The 22,687-nt window shown below is 37.8% G+C and overlaps 1 protein-coding gene across 7 annotated transcripts in view; it reads right to left on the reverse strand.

Moving 5' to 3' along the window:
* Window positions 1-2,495: 2,495 nt before the first annotated feature.
* LOC120766805 (homeobox protein prospero) overlaps window positions 2,496-22,687 on the reverse strand; it is a 101,881-nt gene continuing 81,689 nt past the window's right edge. For 4 of the 7 annotated variants that reach the window (XM_040092696.1, XM_040092627.1, XM_040092786.1 and 1 more), the window contains exons 4-7: window positions 14,883-21,994; window positions 13,980-14,165; window positions 5,074-5,218; window positions 4,795-4,974 (exon numbers count right to left, since the gene is read on the reverse strand). In XM_040092696.1, the coding sequence (XP_039948630.1) occupies window positions 4,795-4,974; window positions 5,074-5,218; window positions 13,980-14,165; window positions 14,883-20,341 (5,970 nt within the window). In that variant the 5' untranslated portion in view covers window positions 20,342-21,994. Of the gene's footprint in view, window positions 4,975-5,073; window positions 5,219-13,979; window positions 14,166-14,882; window positions 21,995-22,687 lie in introns of those variants that run through there. The other 3 variants (XM_040092984.1, XM_040092950.1, XM_040092872.1) reach the window with 3 other exon arrangements.

The following is a 22,687-nucleotide window of genomic DNA, read 5'->3' on the forward strand; positions in this document are numbered from 1 at the left end:
TGTTGGTGTGTTCACTTGGAAGAATAATTTCGAAACATAATAGAAAAACCAAAGAAAATAGCCAAATTTTGTTGTTTATGTATTTTTGTATTTATTGTTGTATTGTTTTTATTCTTGTTTTTGTTTTTCTCTCATTTAGTTCTTCTGCCGTTTGCTTTTATTTTTAACTTATGTAGTAATCGTAATTTAGTTAAGTAACTTAAAACTTTAGGTAAACTATGTATGTATGTTTCATTTTGGTAAGTGTAAGCTTGTTTCTTGTTGTTGATGTTGTTGTTCTAATGATTGTAGCTGCCACAGTTTCTCCCAAATGTCTTCGGAGTCGCTTGGGCTTCAATCTCACCAAATATTGTTCTTATTGTAGCATTATTTGTTTGTATGTATGTATGAATGCGCATACTCACGTTTGTACTGCTATTAGGTTACGATTTATTTAATGAATTAATTCTCTTGCAGCATACTAAAATACTTTTTTTTACTTTTGTCTGCCAGTAATATGTTCGAAATTTATGGTTCTTATTGATTTCGTTCTAAATACTAAAGTTTACATATATTTCTCAAAAATATTTAAATCAATTCAACAACTTAAAGTTTAGCGAGAAATAAATTAACTAAAGATCTAAATTAACTTGAGTACATATTTTTATTCTAATGCATTATTATTTGCAGTAATTTTGAATTTAGGAATTTTCGATATTTTGTCAAATTTTCAAATAATATCGTATATAAATTTTGCCTAAAGTTTCATCCAAACATTATATGAGTTATAATTTACTTTCTTTTCTTTTGTCTCCTTGACGTTTATTGTTAAAATGCCTTAAAATTTCCTAAAAGTGTTTCTTATTATTTTTTAACATAGTGTTTTCCAAATTTCAATTAACTATTTTTTACAAAAGAATTTTGTATAAACGCCTGGGAGTCGTAATTCAAAATAACTCTGTTAGGCGCCTATATTGGTTTGTTCCGAAATAATAATGAGTTCTCCTCGAATTTTTATCACAAAATCAGTTACATTTGTAGTTTTTTCTTTATAATTACATTTTAAGCCAAAGAAACATATTTCACTTTATTTTTGTCATAAATTTAGTAAAGGCATCAACAATAACGATTGAGATTCGAAATTTGTCACTGCAGCTGCATAAAACAATCTAAAAATTATTATTTTTATCATTAAATTACTCAAACTTAGCATACAAATAAATGATAAATCAAAAACATTACATAATTATATAATTATTTTCCGAATTAAGTTTTTTAAAACGTTTGAATACTTGTACAAAAATTCTTTTACATACAAGGAAACTTACCACGTGCCCAAAATATTTATGTGACCTTTACATTCCTTCGCAAAATATGCCAATTATCAATTAAAAATACCCTTGCTTTCATTTTCGCCCTTTGTTTTAAACTCTACTTTTGTTGGCAGCGGTGTATACGCATTAGTGTGACCCGACGATTTTACAATACCCGCACATATGAACATAAAAACTCAAACACTTATTAGAACGAAGATAATTGTAAAGAAACGGTTGATTATAAATAAATAAGTAAACGTTTCATATGGTTTAAAAATTCTTAAACTTTCGAAAAAAAATCAATATTGTATTGTAAAACAACGACAAAATTTTTTTATTTTTAGTTGTAGAATTTCTTTCCTGATCTCTTTACGGTATCTTAACACTAGGCCCGTAAGCTTATCTTGTCAAAGAAACTGTTTTCTAGTCGGTATTTCTGCTTTTCTGCAGATGTGGATAGATAATAAATAAATTTTACTATATATTTTCATTTGGATGAGCTCTTATTTGAGGTGTGAGTCTTAACTCGACAAAGGCAAAACTTTCGAAGTTTAAACCGCTTTTACTTTATTTTCACGTCAAAGTATACTGAGGTTTATTGAAAGCCTAGATCGGTACTTAATAGTTGGACGTAAGTTGCTAAAAAGGCCTAAAATAGAACACAGGAGATCTACTGAACTACTTGTTCTTAGCAAAGTTCATCTTGCCGCTATAATATGGGTTCTTACTTGACATTGTCCAATATGTATTCATACGGACGCATGTTGTATGGAGGAGGGTTTGATGGGAGCATCCCTGTACTTTCTTCTCCATTATCCACCCTTTTCAAGACTGAGGTAGAAACACCGTCAGTCTTACCTACGGCGGACCAGAAGATAAAGCCGAAACTGGCATTAGCCGTCTCGACAATTTTGTGATAGTCGATTTGTCGATTTCCAAGGGTCTTCAGCTCAATTCTATAGGAGCTGTAGGTACCACAGCGAACCGGCATTCTAAACTTACTAAGTGAGATCCCTGTTAGAATCGACCTCTTAATGTAACGTAAACTACTTGAAAGGTAATAAATACCAATATAATTTAGATCGCTCATCCGCCATCCAGTAGTCAGTCCTATTTTTATTTTACCGATTATACCCAGTGTAGTTTTAAGCGGTTTAAAGCAAATAAATTAAAATGCAAAATAACAGAACACACACGAAATCAATTTACGTTACATATATTTGGTTTAAATGAATAAATAATATTATAGTTTATACAATATAATGCTTGCTAAATTAAAGGCAAATCTTTGAAAACTTAATAATTAAGAAACTCTATAATTAGGTATGTACAGCTTAAATATTTTAAATAATAAAAAGTGCATTCAACTTAAATTTAATTACTTCATATTAACTAGTTTAAAATAAAGAAAAGACTAGTGTAAACGTGTACAATGTGATGCCCTATTATTTATTAGCAATTAAAATATAGTAATTGTGAGTCCAGGTGTCAGTATTGGTGGAAAATTTAATAAAAAATTAAACAACAATAGCACAAGTCGCAAAAATGATATCGAATAAAAGGCCTTTCTTGTAGAAAACAATGTGCTGTTACATTAATGAGAGAGCGTGTTTTAGAATCACTTCTATTAAAACACTTGAAAATTGTAGTGCTTTTTACAAGAAAGGCCTTTACAATAATATTGTGAATATTGTAAAAAGTCGGCGTCAATTTGAAGAAGAGTCTTCAACCAATTGCTTTTCACACACTGATACACTAACATAGCATGCACATACATATAAACATTTCGGAGCGTAAGCAGGTGGAGATTAATATGTTTAAATTGTTGTGTTTGTGTATGCTCTTTGCAAGCACCAGTTTTCCTAGTAGCAAATAGGCGCAATCAGTAAATGAAAATGTACGTGTAAGTGAAATGAACTACTGGAAATGAACATGGTCTCAACTCGCTCGGTGTTTCCCAGTGAACTGTGGTTAGGTACATTTCCTGCGATTTTTCGAGTTAATAGTATTGGCTCTGGCTGGTAATGCTAATAAATACTACTGCTATATATTTTATTACCAATGTAGGTATGTATGTACATATGTATATGCTATTAAATTATCAATGTTGCCTACCATAGGCATAGTGTGTATATGTCGGTTCATATACAAGCATGTATATATGCGTATTAACTGGATGTATATTAGTGTGTATTTTGCAACATGACTTGCAAACAAAACTTAATAACAATATATTTAATGGTAAAATTGATATAAATCTCAGAATTACGCAGTAAGTTATGGTCCGAATTCATATCTTGGCCCTTTCTAGCAGTTGCAGTTTACACTATTGTGGTTATAGCTGATGTAAATAAATATTGTAGATATATGTGTGCGTTTTCTGTTTTGATTTTTGTGGTGTCTATTTAAGAATGATCTCAGTGGCCCTCAATACCCGATTTACATCACATAAGGCAATTGTTTTTCTATAAATGTATATGTTAATAGGTTTATGCAAGTGTAGAAAGTAATGCATACTCGTATGCACACTTACATATGTACATATGTATGTATTGGGAGGCGTGTGTATTCTTCTATTGCTAAAGTTGTAGTTCCATTCTTCGAAGTGAAGAACGTGAATGTGTCGTTAAAGAATTGTGTTTTCAATGTTTGGTAATAAAATAAAGCTGGAATTTCTTGTTGCTCATCATGCCGAAGTGATTTGCAAAATACCCAACAATCGTTAACAATTAGGATCTTTCGTTTGCTTTTATGAATCTCTTATTTTGCCTATTTTACTTTTGTGAACGCAATTCGCGTTGCGAGAATGAATTCGAGAGTTAAGAAAATAATAAATATTTGCGAAGTCTACTTTAGGATTTGCTTGCAGCATTTTGTTAAATTACCTTCATCGTATTGTCGAAATATTTTTGTTATATTCGTCAAAATTTGTTCGTTCGAAATTTCATTATTACCTGGTTCGGGCACACCTTTCATATATTTTACGTTTCAATTGGAATGGCATTACTTCTCCAACATCATTATATGAATATAACATACTTGTTTCGTATTCCTTAAAAGCCTAAACGCACTCGTATAGTATCGATTAGTTTCGTCGTCAATTTTAATACTTAGTGTGTTAGTGGTTTCTAAATTATCGTCATGTTAAAATTTCGCGCAGTAGTTCTCGTATTCCATATAAAAATATTTATAATTAGGGTGGGAAATCAAAACTGATAGGTTGAACTTAATTTATATTCGTCAAATTTTGTTGGTATGCTGTGCCTGCAGCTATGCTGGTTACACTTGCTGAGGCATTAGTTGGCGTAACTGTAACTGCGTTTGTTGCAAACGTTGTCATTGGTTCGGTTGTTGCATGCACAGTTGCTGCAGCTGCTGTTGCAAGCGCTGTTGTTGTAGTGATTCCTGTCGTTAAAACTTTCGAAGATTTATTTGATTTGGATTTGCGTTTTAAATTTGTGCGAAGCATGTGAATAACGCGATTGCGTTCACTTTCCTCTTATTCCAATTGTTCCAAAAAATTAGGAGATTTGAAATATTCGGGCACTGCATCGTCCATGCGAGATATGACTTTATAGATTGCCTTCTTCCACGATTGTTCGGTGTCTTTGCCACCCTGAATGGCGCGAAAGAATTCGCGCAGCGTTTGTTCTATCACAAAGCGGAAGTTTTGCGGTACCTTTACAAAACAACAAAAAATTTTATTAATTATTTTTAAGGTCTTGAAATATTATTGCGATTTTTTGCTATTTGCATTTATTTATTTGAGTATAAGTACCTCAATGTGATTGTTGCGGTTGTAATGTAAGTTTAGAACACGATACAACTCACTGTCCCCGCCAACATGAAGCTCATCGGCGCACTTGACACCCTCAGTAACCGCCTGGCGCGCGTACTTCTCCATTTGGATATAGTAGAATTCTCTGCAAACGACAAACAATTTTATAAGAAATGTGTTTTGATGAAATCTAATAATATTCTATTTAATATCTGATGAGTAATTAAATGTCTTTGATAAAAAAACAATAAACGAAGGGCCAATTTCGAATTAACCGCTCAATCTTTACTATCGCAATTTGCAAGGATTACAGCAGAAGATTATTTTGCAGTATATATTTGATAAACTACCACTTTATTATTTCAAAAAACTTCTCCCCGAATTTCAATAATAAATCTCCCATATTAACCGGTATTCTCGGAAAAAACGTCAGCCATGATCCAATTTAGACTATTCTTATGCTTGATTTAGGAACTTTTTATGCCGATAAATTTATTTATTTGTGCGGGACCACGCCCACTTTTTAAAAATACCGAGTATCTGCAATGGGGCCGATAACTGAGGTTAAGAAGTACTTTGTAAGTAAATTAAGTTATTTTAATTTAATATATTTTTTACCTATTTAGATTTATGCAGCTTAACAATCTCTTTATGAGAACGAGTACGCAATACCTAAATGCCTTTCTAGTTTCTGTGGCGACTTGAGAGAAACATTTTTTCTGCTTCAGCTTGGCCGCTCATCGTCCTTGTATATGCATTATATGTACATATGTATACACGAGCCATATTATATAAGTATACTGGCTATATCGAAGACAGTGCTGCAGTCGTCGGAATAACAACAACAGCGGCAATTTAGTAAATTTTGCCTCAGGGGAATTTAAGCGAACAATCGTCGCGAAGCTGGTTTTAATTTGACATCGAAGCTGTCAGAAGTATAGTACTAGTAATATCGCACACACACCAACATAGTAGTGTAACAGTAATAGCAGTAAGCGCAGCGCTTGCGATTGCTACTTGCCAATGCGCGATTTTGATATTTATTGTTTGGAAAAGTTGGCACTGTCAGTTGTTATGCAGAGCCCTTTCCATGCGGCGAATGCAGTGTTTTCATATCCGTTTCTGCTGCAATAACTTGAGCTGTTTGCACCAGTTGTTGGCGTCATAATGAAAGAAGAGCGAGAGCTTTGGGAAATCTTGAAATTAGCGCGATTATCAAACGAGTCAACACAACAGTGCAACGGCAGAACAAAAGGATACAAAAATGGTGCACTACCCTCGTGAGTGAGAAGGTGCAACGTTCAGCGCCAACAGCTCGGAATTGTTGTGAAATGTTGACAATTATAGGAGAAACATTGCATACAATTGAAATGTCAACGAGCAAGGCGTACAAGGCGCGGGGTGAACATTTGTGGGACGAACAGTGCTGCGCTTTGGGAGGAGAAAATTATAAAGAAATGACATTTAACAGATTTTCGAACAACTAGCCAGCCTATAGCTTTCGAATAGAAAGCGCTAATTTGTTTGGCAAGATCTTATCCAATATTCTTTTCGAATGTTTGTACAATTTATATTAAAATATGGTAAAGTGTGTGTTTCTTCAAGACATTTCATATCGTGCCAACAGATGGATTATTATTATTTAGTGAATGCAAGTATTCTGTCCATGGCTTTTCACTACAATAACTTTGAGTACACAAATTGAACATTTCAATTACTTGATTGCAGTTGCTTGGTGCCGCTGCTGTAACTATCCATCTTTTAATTCTCTAATTGCTAGAAGGCAATGCATTTGCATACAATATCCCAGGTGCCTCCTCAAACATTCTTCACGTTTATCTGTGGCAAAGAATTGCTGTTCTCAACAACGGCAGCGAGTTCTTCGAGACTCATTATAGCTCCCCACAAGCCCAAGTGAATATCAATCGTAAAGCTTTTGCTAATTAAAGCCTTTCCCTCAACTAAACACAGCATCCACCAACGGTGCATTTCAATGCTTCGGCTTTGTATACTTAAAAGATAAAAAGAAGAATAAAAAATTGTAAATGCAAATATTTCTGCTGGCAACTTCAGTGCAGCTTTGCTCATCATCGATGATTACGTTGGCATGCATGTGCAAATCCTAAAGCAAATTCCTGGGAAATGGGGAGTGGGCGGAGCGTAGTCGAGCATCTAAGTAGTGGGTGTGCACCCCAGAAGATTGACTTATGCTCATTTGAGAATTATTAAAAATTCTTTGCAACAAACCAACCAAACGGCCCAACAATGCGCTTATAAAGCAAGTATTCCAGATTTGTTCTCGTGCAACAAGCTCACACCTAAGCTCAGCCAGGCGTTACCTCGGTTGCAACAATATAACTGCCTGCCATGCAAGTATGTGTGTCACAGCAAGGCTAAGATTCTTTTGTTGAAGCTCTTTGAAAAACCCTTTGTGTGCGCAATGTGGCCGAGCCTACAAGTGTGCTGCAAATTATTAATAACGTCGCATTATAATCATCCAATAATGCACTAAGATCATGTGTACACAATTAAAAAACCGCACAAGCAAGAATAAATTCGTGGTAAGGTAATCGGAAATTCTTATAATGAGCAGCTATTGAGAGAATAGCCTCTTCTGCGTCGTCCAGATGCGAGATGGAATAAAAAATTAGTTATATAACATATGGCTTATAGAGTATAATATAATTCTTCTCCTTCTATCTTACATATCTTATCTATTTTGAAACTAGTAAACTACAAAGGCGTTCAAATATTAATATTATTTTTTGCTTTTCAATCGTTTAACTTGCAAAAACCCCTTTCAAGGCAGACATTTCGATTGAAAAAAGCGTGAAAGTACGCCACTTGCGAAGGAGTCAGTCTGTAGTGTATTTATACTACAATGTGATACTTCAGATCATTCAGAACTGACTCAGGCTGTTGTGAACCAGTAGACAACAACAGACTATGGGCTGAACAAGCGCGCGAAGAATCGGATGAATGAAGAAAAGTGGATATTTTAACACTAAACTGAACACTCAGTGCTGTTAAGTGGAGCAGAAAATAAAAGGTGAGCTTCTCAAGCGACAAGTACATACCCCAGCTGCTTGATAGTAATGCATAGAAATATAGGTATATGTTAGCATGTGTGTCGATGATAATTATGAAGTGTTTTTATAAGCAGTGGCACTTTGGCGCAAGGATACGTTTTTTTGTTCTTTATGCAATTTTGAAAGCAAGAAGTGCACTTTTGGGCGCATACACTCATATCTACTATTTATTCAATTTTCCCTGCCGACAAAAGCACATATACAAATGCATGTATAAAAAAGCCATTAGCACAATGCATAGGCGTAGTAGCTGAGGAAGTGCGGCATTGTTGTGGCAATGCAAGCCAACAACGCAAAGTAGGCACTCCATTAAAAAGACAAATACAGGCACACAAAAGCTCACAACACTCACGATTACATTAAGATAGAGTGTGTGAAAAAAATGACGAAGGACCTGCTGCTGTGTGTAGAGGCGCACATAAGGAGCCGTAATTGCGATATTTTTGTTTTTAATTAAAAAGAAATTTCACAGGGAGCAAACACTGAAGCGCTCCTACAAAATAAACAAAAAACGTAAAGAAATGATTTCGACGTTGACGTATGTGTATATGTATAAGTATGTGTTTGTTGCACGGTTCACAGTTAACGCAGTTGTGTTTGTTGTATTTGCTTATGAGTGTGTGATGATGACATAATGATGACTAAAATAGTGAGTGGTAGTGTAATTTAATTATAAAAAATATTATAAATGTTGCACAAGAGCTAATTAGTTTATTCAAGATGTTGGAATACAAGAGGTGCTATAAGTGAGCAAACAGAAAAGTTCCTATTATACGGAAAATACGGCATTCTATGTGGAATAGTCTCGCGTTGGTAAGTCAAAACTGAGCACGGATGAAGATTTTGCAGACTGAGAGCGATTAGGTGGCGAAAAGGTACTCGAAGTCGCAAATTAAAAGTACCCATTCGCTCCGCACACAACCTAAAAGCGGAAACGGTGCGCCACATAGAAACAACTACGAGCACACACATACATACATATGTACATAAGTATGTGCACGAGTGTGGACTCGGGCGTGCAAGTGCTCAAGGATACTCGTTGGAATGAAAGGAACTCAATAGCTTTTAAAGAAAAACTCGCCAACCACAAACAGGCAAGCTAATACAAAATCTTGTCTACACAGATGCGGCAGTGCATATGTATAATGTTATGCCATGCACATAAAAGTAGCCACCGATACTGAATTCTTCATATCATAAACCATAAATTCACAGTGTTTTACTGCATATGGCACGTATTTCGTTATACCCACAGCAGAAGTAATTAGAATACTGAAGCACAACAAATTTGCAAAATATTATTTTATTGAAAAATTAAAAAAAAAAAATTGGAGTAAAATTTAGAAATGTAAATTTTCATCCTGAAAATGATAATCCGAAGCTTTTTGAGTAAAAATTAAATAAGAACATTTTTTCTTTGAATTTGTATTTACATACTACATTTTATATAGCCTTTTTTAAAATAATATTTCAATATAGTTTAACACTTTTTAAATACTTTTAATTATAGTGTTTCAGTTTGAAAAATGTAAGTCTTCCATTTTGACCTTTTGATATAAATTATTTTTTAGATTTGCTGAAAAGTTTAATTTAAAAATGTTTTATCAGTTTTTAATTCTTATTTTAGAATTCAAAATTAAATTTTAAATTTTTATTTTGGTTTAAGCAATTTTAAGCATTGAGTTCCCAAAATAATCAAAAGTCTTAATTGCAATTCTGGAAGTAAAAACTGAATATTCCGTTTTTATCTTCAATATATTTAAATAGAAAATTCGCAACCCTGTTCGTAACTGATGTAAGGAAACAACTAAGATATGAATCTAGAAATGTCTGATAATAATAAAATGGAGAAACAGATGAATTCGATGACCACGCCTTTTCTCATATAGTATAACGTAATTTTTATATATTTCTGCGTGTTTTGCCCGCAGTAAATGAAATTCGGAAATTAATTTTCAGTCACACCCGAACCTACACTTCCCTTATTATTAGTATTTTTTTATTATAGGCATGCTTTTTTCCAAATATGAGGTTAAGTGCACTTTTGGGTTAGGTTGCGTGAAAATATGATGACTTGGCTTAACTGCAATAGGTTGACACTCTTCCATGCAGCAGAATACAAAGAAAGCGAAAAAACATACACACCAGAAAAGCTGAATGGGAAAAGTGTTGCCAATTACTTCAATATAATCGCACACTTGCTGCATGCTCCACATGTATGTATCTATATGTGCGCTGCTGGGAGGAGTGTAAGAAACGGATTACCGTTAGGAAAAGGTTTTTTTTCACTCCCGAGGTTAAAGTTTTAAATGGTGTCATCATGATACTCACGCAAATAAGCTGGTTGAGGACGACTGATACAATCAGATAACCAGACAGTGCGAGTACAGAAGAGCTCTGTAAGGCACTGGAGAAAATATTGCATATGAGCTTATTAATAAAGTGTTCCTCTTATAATTGCGTTACTTCGGTGAAGTACCCACACATGCCTTCGTGCGTGTGATAGCTGAGGATAAGAGAATATATGCTGTTTATAAAAAAAAGTGAAATGTAGTCTCGAACTAAACTCAAAAACCGAAGGAGAATACTTTTGCATAAAGAAAAAAACATCAAGTACAGCCAAGGAATTCCTTCAGAAATTTCCGAAAATCGTAAGATGACAAGGGTTATTATTAATTATAGCGATGAGGTATAAGGATTAAGCTTCATTGATTCTGAAAGATGTCTGGGGCTATTAAAAATATATCTAAATTATAATGAATATATAATATGTAGATATATATCTAAATTATATCATTTTTGCCTTTGTTTGATATGTATTTGTGTCTATTATTTTTCTTTACTCTTGGTAATTCTGAAGTGGCATTCTTTAATTCAAAATAAAGCGTGAAATGTGCAGGAACCCGCTAATTATTTCCACGGAAATCAAATGCAACTTTGTGCCAATTCACATGTCAAAAGCACTGAGGGTGTAATTTAATTGCCTTTGTAATCATTAAACCATTTTAGATTTATATACCTATTTACACACCCACAACCCCACATATGCCTGTAGTATTCCAAATAACTCATTATAGTTCCTTTAGGTAAAGGATGCAATTCGGTTGACGCTGAGCGGCAGACTCATTGATTTCCTTCCGCACTACGACAATTAGCTACAGTCAACCTGTCACCTCTTAATTGTCATTTTGCAACTGCAAGCTGTCGCTATATGTTCGGTGTGGCAAGTGGGGGCCATCATCAGGCGCTGGATGATACTGAAGTGCGTTACAATGTAACTGGCGTTAAGAGTGCAGTGCTTGTTTGAAATTAGCCCTTTCTTTGTCATATCCTTATGCACCTTTTAAATAAAAAAAGGCTTGGAATACATTTAAATGATTTAAGGTTTATAAAAAGACAGTAATTACTACTTACTTTTGGCGGTAAAAATTTTAGCTTTAAATACGATCATGTGCATATGTGGAACTAGTTAGGGGTCGATAGGAGAACTAGTAGCTGGCCAAAGTCTCTCATGATTACTTGTGTCGAAGTTAAAAAAAAAGCCTCCAAATTTTGTTTGGCTTAGACATATGGCACACATATTTTCTTATTATTTAAGTCAACTTTCTATCTCGCTTGATCATTAACAAATTTCCCACAGCCATAGCGGTTTCTTTTGTTGTGCTTGTACCAAATTTCATATGACCGTTACATTTTCACCCTTATGGCAAAGGTAATCGGACTTACTATACTACAATTTACAATAGTAGACTTCTTTCTAACTTTTGATCGAGCGTCGCGCAGAAGCCAACCAAAAAGATATTCCCACCCATTTTAACGTTTAAGTCAAAGGCGGTAAAAAGAGTCAAACGGAGGTGCGGAACCTTATGCATTTAATAAAAGGTAATCCAATGCCTGGCCACACAAACAAATTATAGCGTCTGTTGTGACTTACGAGAACAACCCTTAGAAGGGGAGAGCATTATGAATTTCAACTCTCAATTGCATTTTTTTTTAGATAACCCCTAAGTAGACGCCGAGAAATGCAGATAAGCTAGAGACAAAGCCAAAGGCAGAATTTCCCATAAAGAAGTACTGATTCTTAGCGTTGTACGCAATTTGGCAAACGCTCTAGCACAAACACAATCACAATGAAAAAGAAACCAAAACTCGAAGACGTTTCAGCTGAGTCTTCTTGTGCGCGAGTAAAATCCCTTAAAAAGGACGTTTTGATTTTTCTTAATGGCAAAAAGGGGCTCCTTGTGCGCTTTTGTTTGCATTTCTTAAGACGTTGTGCGAATAGCTATACTATTTCTTCGGTTTCAGCTGCCTCGGATGCATGCATTGACGTGCATTATTACCGGTTCAGGGGTTGTTCGTTGTTATTGCCACGGCCAGGTGAACTATTGTTCGTAATCGTCCACAGCGCCGAACAGATGTTCGCTTTTCACGGCATTCTGAAGCAGCCGGTAAAAAGCACGAGCCTTTTTGGCGCGCTTTCCTACCCAGCGTTTTCTCTTGCCTGCTGCATTGTGTGCTGCTATCACCAGCTACGAGTGTACCTACATACTACATAGGTGCATTATCCGTCTGTTAGCTGACATCTACCAGTAAATTTGTGTTTACCTTTTTCGTTTGGCTGCCGTCGTTGTTCTACAGTCGTGTGTGCCCGCACGAGTATATGCACACGTACATATATTCGCAGTAGTTCATAATTACTTACACATGTGCATTTTATGATTGGCTGCCTAATCTTATACTATTTCTTCTGCTGCCTTCGTTTTGGCTTCGCTGAGTGAATGCTAGCATGCAAATCGCAAGAGACCTTCTTTGTCGAATTGGTGTCAGTTGGACTTTCCCGAAAGTATGCGGGCCTACCTACCCACTTACATATAGTACATATACATAAGTGTAGCAATGTATGTACATACAATAAGGTGGAATTGTATAGTGAACTCATGCTTATGCCATCAGTATAATTTCTATCTGAAGTATTTTGGTATTTGGTATATTGGCCTGCTCGTTGAGGGGAAGCGCTGAGTGCCAACAAATTTAAGGTAATACATAGTGCCATGAAGGGATAGTATGGTAATGCCAAAAAAGCGCTCGTGTGGTAAGTTATGGAAATTTCCTAGGTATTTTCATACATACATACATATGTATACGTATATACATACAAGTGAAATGCTTACTGCTATTATATACATATGTAAATACGCGAACAGTTGAAATGTTCGAAGTGAAATTGTCTCTTATTGACAGCTTAGAAATTTCGACAGTGTTTCAGACATTCCATCAATTACTATATGACATTTTAAAAGTTCGGAAAAACGAAGGATTCTAAACCTTTTCGTTGTTAAAAAAAAGAAAAATATGGCAATAGCTTTATGGTTATGAACAAAAAAAATGCAGGATTCAATATAAAACTTCGGTTGTATTGAAGCTAGAATACCCTTCACAAGTAAAGAAGTTTCCATTTAATTTAAATCCATTAATATTGTTGTAATTTCCCCACTTTGTTAGTAATTTAAATGCCTGGAAAAACCCATTTTATTACTTCTATATCTGTGCTGTCTTTGAAGTACCTGATGGCGGTTGAAAGAGAAAAATTATCAAAAACACTTTAATATTTTAATATTAACCCCATCCTTGGTGCAAATACTGATATTCTAGGCACATTTAAATATATAATGTTACTAATTCAGTAAGTATGGGATAAACAAAGAATTTATTATCCTCTAACACATATCAATATATTAAGAGGCATATTCCATACTATTACATATTATAAAAAGAAAAACTAATTTTAAAATTAGAAGAGAAAATAATTCCACTTACCGGAAATTCGAGAACCATTTCACCAATTGTGCTGTATTGTTCTTGTTGAATTTGATGTCTGGGAAGTACATCTTCAGTACTGCTGAACTGGGGTAGCGGACCCAGAAGAACATCAACTTCGCCTTGCGCAGGTGCATTGGTGTTAGTGTTGACGAGTGCAGCGGAGTCAAGGAGTCGCTATTTTTGCTGAATTTACATGTGAAAACATTCACAATTAATTTTTTGTGGAATGAACGGGAGAAGATGAGAATAATATAAGATTTAATATACGTATAAAGAAATTTGAGCATAATAAAAATGCTGACACGGTGCAGAGTGCCTGAAAAGCATTTGTCAATAAAACCTAAAGAAAACTGGAACTGCAAGCGATTTCGTTTGCGACTATACACATAGTAATACAATTGTATGTGCTTTTGTTTTCTGCATTTCCTTATTCACTGGTAAGTGGCTTCGGTCGAAACGGTGTTAGCCCTGATTAAAGCTCCGTCTAGGTGCTCGGTTGGGCGGCAAGACAATGTAGCGTGTGAGACGCATTGCACTTGCATTAAGTTTCGCAAATACTTAAGATTAATTGGGGTTGCTGCAATCAGGTTGTTTTAGACTTTGGTTTTGATTACACATTTCTTTTTGAGTAAACTTATTTGTGTTGCAGTGCTGCATTGTTTTATATAGACACCGACACTTGAGTGGTTTCTTTTTGTTGAATTGATTTACCGTTTCTTTGGTATTAAGAGGTAATTAGTGACAAAGCTTAAGAAAAAGTGGCAAGCAATATAAAGATTTAACCAACTAAGCGCAATTGTATGTGTGTATTATACATAAGGGCATTCTGCACAAAAGAACATTATATTTCCCATATACCTGGATGTTTGGGATTAGTTTGTAAAATAATTGAGTACTTACATCATTTGCTGCTTCAGGAATGATATTGTAGGCTGCATTCCATCAAACTGCATATCAGCGGAATTACAGTCCGAATTGCGGTCTTGTGCATCCATGGCTGCACGTAGATGCGCGCTGTAGTCGGGAGAGCCGCCATGGTGGGCAGCAGCTAATAGGGCAGGATGCAGCATGGAGGGCGGATGAGGCAGTGGCGGTGATTCGCGCGAGTCTATTAGACCGCCAAGGCCAGGTGGGCTGGATGACATCTTCATGTGGTGCATTTGGGCAGCTGTTGGCGTGTTGTGAGCACCACTGTGTGGACCATGCGGGGGTGGTGGCGGCGCATGCGGCGGGTGAGGATTGAAGAATGGACTGTAGGGTGAGAAGACTTGCGACTCGTGCAACGATGGATTGGGAATTGCCACAGAAGTAGGCAACGACACGGGCAACATGGGTGGTGGTGGTGGCGGCGGATGATAGGTGGGCGCTTGAGCACGTGGTGAAGGACTTTGTGCAGGCGTCGTATTATTATTGCCGATATTGCCGATACTGCCGGTAGTATTCACGTTGACTGGCGTGACGTTGGCACTATTGCTGCCAACGATTGGTGCATTACAATTCGTTTGGTTCGTATTGGGCTGTTGTTGTTGGTTGGGTTGACCAACCATGGGAACGAACTTGCTGCCGCCGTCTAACATGCTGTTGGCAGTTACTGAATTCGGAGGTACAACACCATCCTGGGCAAGTATGCGACTGACTGTCCGTGGTGTTATTCGGGTGTCTGTCACCTTATGTCGCTTCTTCTTTGGCGTTACAACCAAGCTGAGGGCCTCGTTTTGCTCTAGCTGTTGTTGCTGCTGTTGCTGCTGCTGTTGTTGTTGTTGCTGCTGCTGTTGTTGTTGCTGTTGCTGTTGCTGCTGCTGCTGCTGCTGTACATCACGAGCCTCTGGCATGCAGAAGGGGTTCATTTGGTTAGAGCCGCCGGTGGTCATAGAATTGTAGAGTGCAGCAGCAGCGACCGGATTCATTCCCTGTGGTGTCTTTGGTGCCTGAAATATTGCTGCCGCTGTGGGCGAAGGACGTATATGAGGAGGTGGAATATTAATCGTACTTAAACTATTGTTAGTATTATTTGTATTTGGATTCGAGTTCATGTTGATACTCTGATTCATTGGGCTTTGACCAGAATTATCGTTTGTGATCTGTTGATTATGATTTTGCTGATTAGCAGCAGCTGCGGTCATTGCAGCTGCGGCTGCTGCATGATGCATTTGCAGGCCCATTGCCGCAGCTGCTGCCGCAGCCGGCGACGGAAACGACAACTGATTGCCATTTAGACGTGGGGCGGCGATGAGGCTTTGACAATTTGCCGCATTCAACGCTGACATTTGCGCTATTTGCTGCGCATGTTGCGCATTTGTCTGCCCACTTGAGGACGCCATGACGTTTGCTTGGCTATTTGTAAGCGGGTGTTGGGGAATCGTCACACCGCCTACTGATACTGCGGGCCCAGGTCCAACATGCATTTGAGGGCCGTTACTTACAGTGGACTGCAAGTGACCAAGGTGATTTGTGGACACATTACCGTTTGGACCATTACTTAATTGGTTAGTTGAGGAGGTATTATTAACTAGGAGAAGAGAACCATTATTACCTGATTGGACTGATGAAGCATTCACAGTATTTCCGCTGACAACAGGCTGTCCTGCCGCTGAATTAGGAATATTTGAATTATTGTTGATGATGGCATTTGAATGAGAACGATCTGCAACTTTAGTACGTGGCGACTTGCGATCGAGTATTTGGGATGCCATAAGCAAGTCCTTGTTAAGTTGTTCAGCAGCTGCAGCTACTGAATCCGATTGTTTGCTAAATAGACGACGTTGATGAACAAATCGTGTAACGATTGTGTCAACTAATGCTGAGAGTGAAGTAGTAATTTCAGATTTTAATACATCAGCAAGTCCTTCCAGATCTGATCCGGACATACGCATAATCGAATTAGAACTGGACCTCAACATATTGAATTTTTCTGACAGTTCTGATTTAAGAGAGGAGTGGTTGGCATGACGTTGATTGAGCCGATTGTGATGTAGCTGTGAGCGGGTTGTTTGGTTTATGGAGACAGTCGGTGTGGTTTGCTCCAGATGCTGTTGTTGCAACTGTTGTAACTGATGTTGGCGCTGAAGTTGTTGTGCAGCTTGTTGCTGGGCCTGTTGCTGCTGCTGCTGTTGTTGTTGTTGTTGTTTCTCCTCCTTACGACGTTGCTGTTGCTCTTGTTCAAATCGCCTTTGTTGCTCCTGCTCCTGCTGCTGCTGTTGTTGTTGCTGTTGCTGTAGTTGATGCTGTTGTTGCTGCTGTTGTTGTTGTTGCCTTTCTTGCTGCTCAGCAGCTTCCTTTGCCATACGTGCTTCCTGCTCAAAGAGAAACTGTTGCCCCAGGTACATAGCGGCAGCATTACTTATGGCGGGATGAGACAAATGGGCAGCTCCGGCGTCACCTTGCATTTGTGGCATATGTTGCAGCAAAGGCAATGGACCGCTAAATGACTGCTGCATATGTGGATGCCCCACGAGTGATCGCGATGACATCATTTTGCTCATCATTTGTGATAGCACATTTGGAGCGTTATCTAGGGCTATGGAATTTTGTGAGGTTAAGTGCTTGCGAGATTTTATTGGTAAATTGGGTGAAGTAGAACTCGGTCGTTCTCCGTCCGTTTGAATTTTATCAATTAAACCCGATTCGCCGGTCAGGGATGGCGATGGTGAGAGATCCCCTCCATTGTCATCCTGTTCCATACTATCACTTGCGGTATCATCAATGTCCTGACATTCTGATTCTTGCTCCATTCTTGAACATAATTGCACATACTTTTGCTGCATTTCAGCCAGTTGCTCCTGCATTGAACGCAACTGTGACTTCAGTGCATTTTTCTCCACACGCTTTTGCTGAATTTGGGGTGATTCCATTTCATTGGATGCTTCTTCATCCAACATCATACTTTGTAAGTTCAAACCAAAATTCAAACCCGCAGCAGCAGCCACATATCGTTCCATTGCATGTTGTTGCGGTTGATATAGTTTCCGTTTCTTACATCCATTAACTTGCAAGTGCGACTGATGAGACGATGGACTAGAACGCATTGTGGTAATAATATTTTCGACTCGAGCTCTTTTCATATCCATTCCTGGTTTTTTGGACATGGTAGCGGCGACATCCTTTTCAAGCTCCTCTTCTAACTCATCCTTGCTGTTCTCTAAGAGCATCATCTCAGATTGGCTAGGTGAGGCCAATGACTCTAAATCGGACCGCGAATTCAGACCCATTAATTCTACATCTTCTAGGATGTCATCAGCTTCCTTTTTAGTTACTCCCACCGTTAGGTTTGAATGCGGTTGCTCATCCTGCTCATCCATGTGCTGTTGATCCATGTTATCGCCCTCAGACTGTTGGTCTTCATCCTGCTGAGAATCGGCAACGTCAGAATCAGATGACTTCCTACTTTCTGCAGTCGCAGACTCAGAATTATTTGGCAACTGATTGGGCTCGCACTTAATTTTAATGTCAGACATGGTGTCCTCCAATAGATTGATTACATTATTCGATTCTTTATCTTCCAAATTATTGTTATTGTTAGCGGACAAATTATTATTATTATGCTTTAGCGTGTTCTGATTATCTGCGAGTTGCTGTTGTTGATTCATTACTGATCGTAGCTCTTGGTCTAGCTGCATGAGCTCTTTCTTACCTTGCAAAATATTTCTTAGCATATGGTGAGCTAACTCATTTTGTTGTTGTTGCTGCTGTTGCTGTTGTTGAACATTTGGTGAGGTTCTTTCAGAAGAATTCACAGCGCCTAGTACCACAGATGTTGAGCTGGCAGAAGGTGCACGTGGTGGTGAGCACAAATCACCAGCTCGCGAGTTCACTTCATCCAAAGATCGATCACTACAATTGCTCACACGGCGGTTCTTTGGCGATTGAGAGGCAGATGTGGCATTCAACGATTGGTGATTATCAGAAATGGCATTGCCGTTATTTAGAGCGGACGTTGCAGACGCACTGGCATTGCTTAAACTATTCAAACTGTTTATGGTATTATTATTGAGCAATTTGCTGGTGGCATTGAGGCCTAAGCTATTCACCAAGCCTGCTGCACTCAACAGTTCAGCGCTGGTGGCCGATTCCATTGCCGCAGCTAACATGGCATTGTCTAAAGTAGCGGGTAATCCGCTTGTAGCATCCTGTGCTTGCTTCATTTGTCGACCGAATAACTCATTCAACATTTTTGCTGAACCGAAACCGTTTGCTGTGAAGAGGCTGCCAAGAGCCGCTGTAAAATTACCGGACAGCAACGATGCTGTTGGCGATGAGGAAGCGGATACGGAAACGTTTGCACTGTTATGTGGATTATTATTACTAGCAGTAGCGTTGCTGTTGTTAAGCGTGTTATTGGACGACGAAGTTGTCTGATTCAATAAGGCTCCATAGAGAGCTCCTCCAGCAGCGCCCGCGACAGCCGCAGCAGCACTACTCATGAAGGCAGTCGCTGTTGGCGGCAAGAGCGGGGATGACGGCGTTGGCGAAACCGGCAAGGGCAATGACAACGGCGTTGGACTCGTATTATCTTGGAACCCCGAAAATAATTTCGATTCTAGACCTAAAACACTATTACCGTTCACGTTTATTTTATTAGCACTGGTACAGTTATTACTACTGTTACTGCTCTTATTAACAAGATATTCACTCGATGACGATAAGGACGTGTTCTTTTTATTTGACTTCGACGATGATATTCCTACAGATATTGACTTTGAACGTATTGCTAAGTTAGCGGTGCACGTTATTGTCTTGTTGACGGCACCACACGGACTACTTTCGTTTGCTCGCTCAGTGACATGCACGACTTGCACGACTTGTTGTTTGCCACTACCGCTGCCGCTGCCGCTGACACTGCTGCCACTGCGACTTCGACTACGACTACGGCTGCTGTTACGAAGGCGATTCTGTCTCTGGCTATTATTGGTGCCCTCGTTGCTGCTTGCGACACCTTCGAGTATGACTACGACGTCGTTATCGTCGTCGTCGTCGTCGTTGTTGCCACCGTTGACGTTGTCGTCTTCGATAAGGTCGCTTTCGTGTGTCTCTTCGAGAGCCGTGCTATTGCCAGTTGTACTGTTAATGCTGTTGATTTTGCTTTTATTATTACTACAGACGTTGGCGTTGTTACTATTGTTTTTGTGATTTTGGTTGGTGTTGTTTTTTGCGCTCTTCGTCGTTTGTAATGGTGGTGTTGGGGGTGGCAATAGTAATGGTGTTTCTTGCTTTATCACACAATCGGTTTCTAATTCCAGTAACGGCGGTGAAGGCGAGGGCTCTGCCAGTTTAGATAATGATGCTGCTGTGGACGCCTTTAGTAGTAATTTATCATCGTTGTACAATCCGAAACACTCTGTGTCCTCTTCCGATGACATCATAAGATGCCAACAGTCTGGGTGAAGCCTTATTCTCTTACAGAGCTCGCAGTTATCGCGAATTTAGCTCTCTTCGTTCTCTTGTCCTACCTGGTTCTACCTAATCAACACACAAACTCTATCTCCAACTCTGTTATGCTTCTCTGACTGCGACTACTAGTGGTGAATGCAGTCGTTTCCTCCGCTAAGTCGCTGCGTAATGGTTCAGTGATTCTGCTTTGGCTCGGTTACTTTCGTCGCTGCTGCTACCTTTGCGATGCGTACAACGGCCAAACATTCACCACTCACAAACACAAACAAAGTAAACGGCGACGCTGGCAATTGTAGTGTGTATGTGTGCGTACGTGGATCGTCTATTGGCTCGCTAAGTTTTTGCCTTCCTTTCACACAGAAGTTTTTCTTGTTTGCTTTTGTTGTAGAATTTACTTTATTACTTATGTGAACTGTAAACAGACAATTACCAACACTAATGCACAGCGCTCACACTCCTACAATGGATTTACACTAAAGTCGCTTCTTTCGCTCTGGGTTCTGGGTTCTGTGTTCTGTTCGGTTTTGTTTTGTTTTGGTTTGGATTGGGCTGGAGTTTCAATACTTTGCCACAGTTCGTCTTCTTGGTATCGTCGATATTCGTTGTTCGATGCTTTTGTTGCTGTTATATTGCTATTGCTCTTGTTGCTTGGAAATGTTTTAGTTGGATTGGCTCAGGCTCAGATAAGCACTCACACATATGCATCTACAGAGTCCAGGTTGAATTGTTCTTTTAATAGTTTCGGCTTCCGTTTTACAACTATTCGTCTAAATTGTTGTATTGGTTTTGGTGTCTTGTTCAAGTATTCTAAATTCGCCGCGCTCTAGGGGCGAATACTGATTGAAATGTCGTTTTATACCCTAGCACACTGTGGTGTACCAGGGTATTACTTAATTGTTTCTGTTCCCAATAAATAATATAAAGGTTCTGCAAATATCCGCAATCTAATCGCTCTGAACCTATTTGTTAATAGTAAAGTTGTTCGTTTAATTTGATGCCTCTAAAGTATCAAAGAGCTTCGATTAATATTTAAAGTTGTTTCATGCTAAATGTCTAGTTGGTTTCTACTCCGTTTCCGTTTATTTCATCATCGGTGTTTGTTTTAATACTTATGTATATTATTCTTTTCCTTGAACGTGTATGATATTTAGCTATGTTGCTTCGATACCGTTAGCTTTGAATTTCCTTTTCTTCAAAGGCCGCTAGGGTCTCAAGGTTCAATATCGCCAAAATCTTTAATTTTGTTCTCAACTTCAACGATGTTCTCAAGAACGATGACTCGTTTTATTATTTGTTTTGGTTCTTTTCGTCTTCTACGTTTTTTGCTCTTTCTAATAATGAATTTAGTTTTGATTTTTCTTTCCACCACCACACACATGCGAATGTCTTTTGCATTTAATTTCTATAACATTATTGCAAGATATTTTTATTATTATATAATTTTATCAGTTCAGTAATTTCCATTATAATACTTGAGTTTATTTTTGACTTCATATTATTTGTATTGAAAATTTTGCTCAGATATTCACGTTCGAGTGGTATTAAACAATTTTTGAATTTAATATTTTAGGTTTGGGTCGTTTGAATTTGGAATCCTCTATCCTCTCGAGCATTCAAAAGTCTCTCTGTAAAAAACAATATTTGGGAAGAATATTTTTTTAACGAATTACAATAATAGTTAATTGAGACGCTATTTCAAAATTATGTACTACCTTATTTTATTCGAAATTACAGTGACATTCAGAAATAAATACATACATTCATACATACCGTTTGGGACTGTTTTCTTGGCTGTGGGTTAGTTATGCCAAAACAAAGAACTGATTTGTTATTCGTTTAAATATTCGAAACTATTAAGCAAAGTTTTCGTTAAATTCGTGTACTATAAATAGTGCTGGCTAAATATTGAGCATATCTTGAAGAAATTAAATTATCTTGTGTATATATTTTCAAATTATAAAGCTTAAGCTATTCCTTGTGGCAAAACTCGCTTAATTAAACAGAATTTTCCTTGCCTAGATTATAACGGAATGCAGCTAACATAAACTGAATTCTGCATACAAACACACATTTTAATGACCATTTTGCTATGGGTAACTATGTTGCAAGCAAAGGAATGCATTTTCTTGTTGCGGAAATGTTTTAATTCGAAAATGTCCCTGTCCCTACGAACAACGCACGAAACTGACCAAACAACACAATTCAAATAGGGACTGTACTCGACTGTGCCACATGAGACTTTTATGCGTAAAATTTTCTGCGTGCGGACGCACTGAATCACCACCTAATTCGTGCTCATTGGCAGGGAGATGATTTCA

This window comes from Bactrocera tryoni, chromosome 1 (genome assembly GCF_016617805.1).
Source record: "Bactrocera tryoni isolate S06 chromosome 1, CSIRO_BtryS06_freeze2, whole genome shotgun sequence".
NCBI lineage: Eukaryota > Metazoa > Arthropoda > Insecta > Diptera > Tephritidae > Bactrocera > Bactrocera tryoni.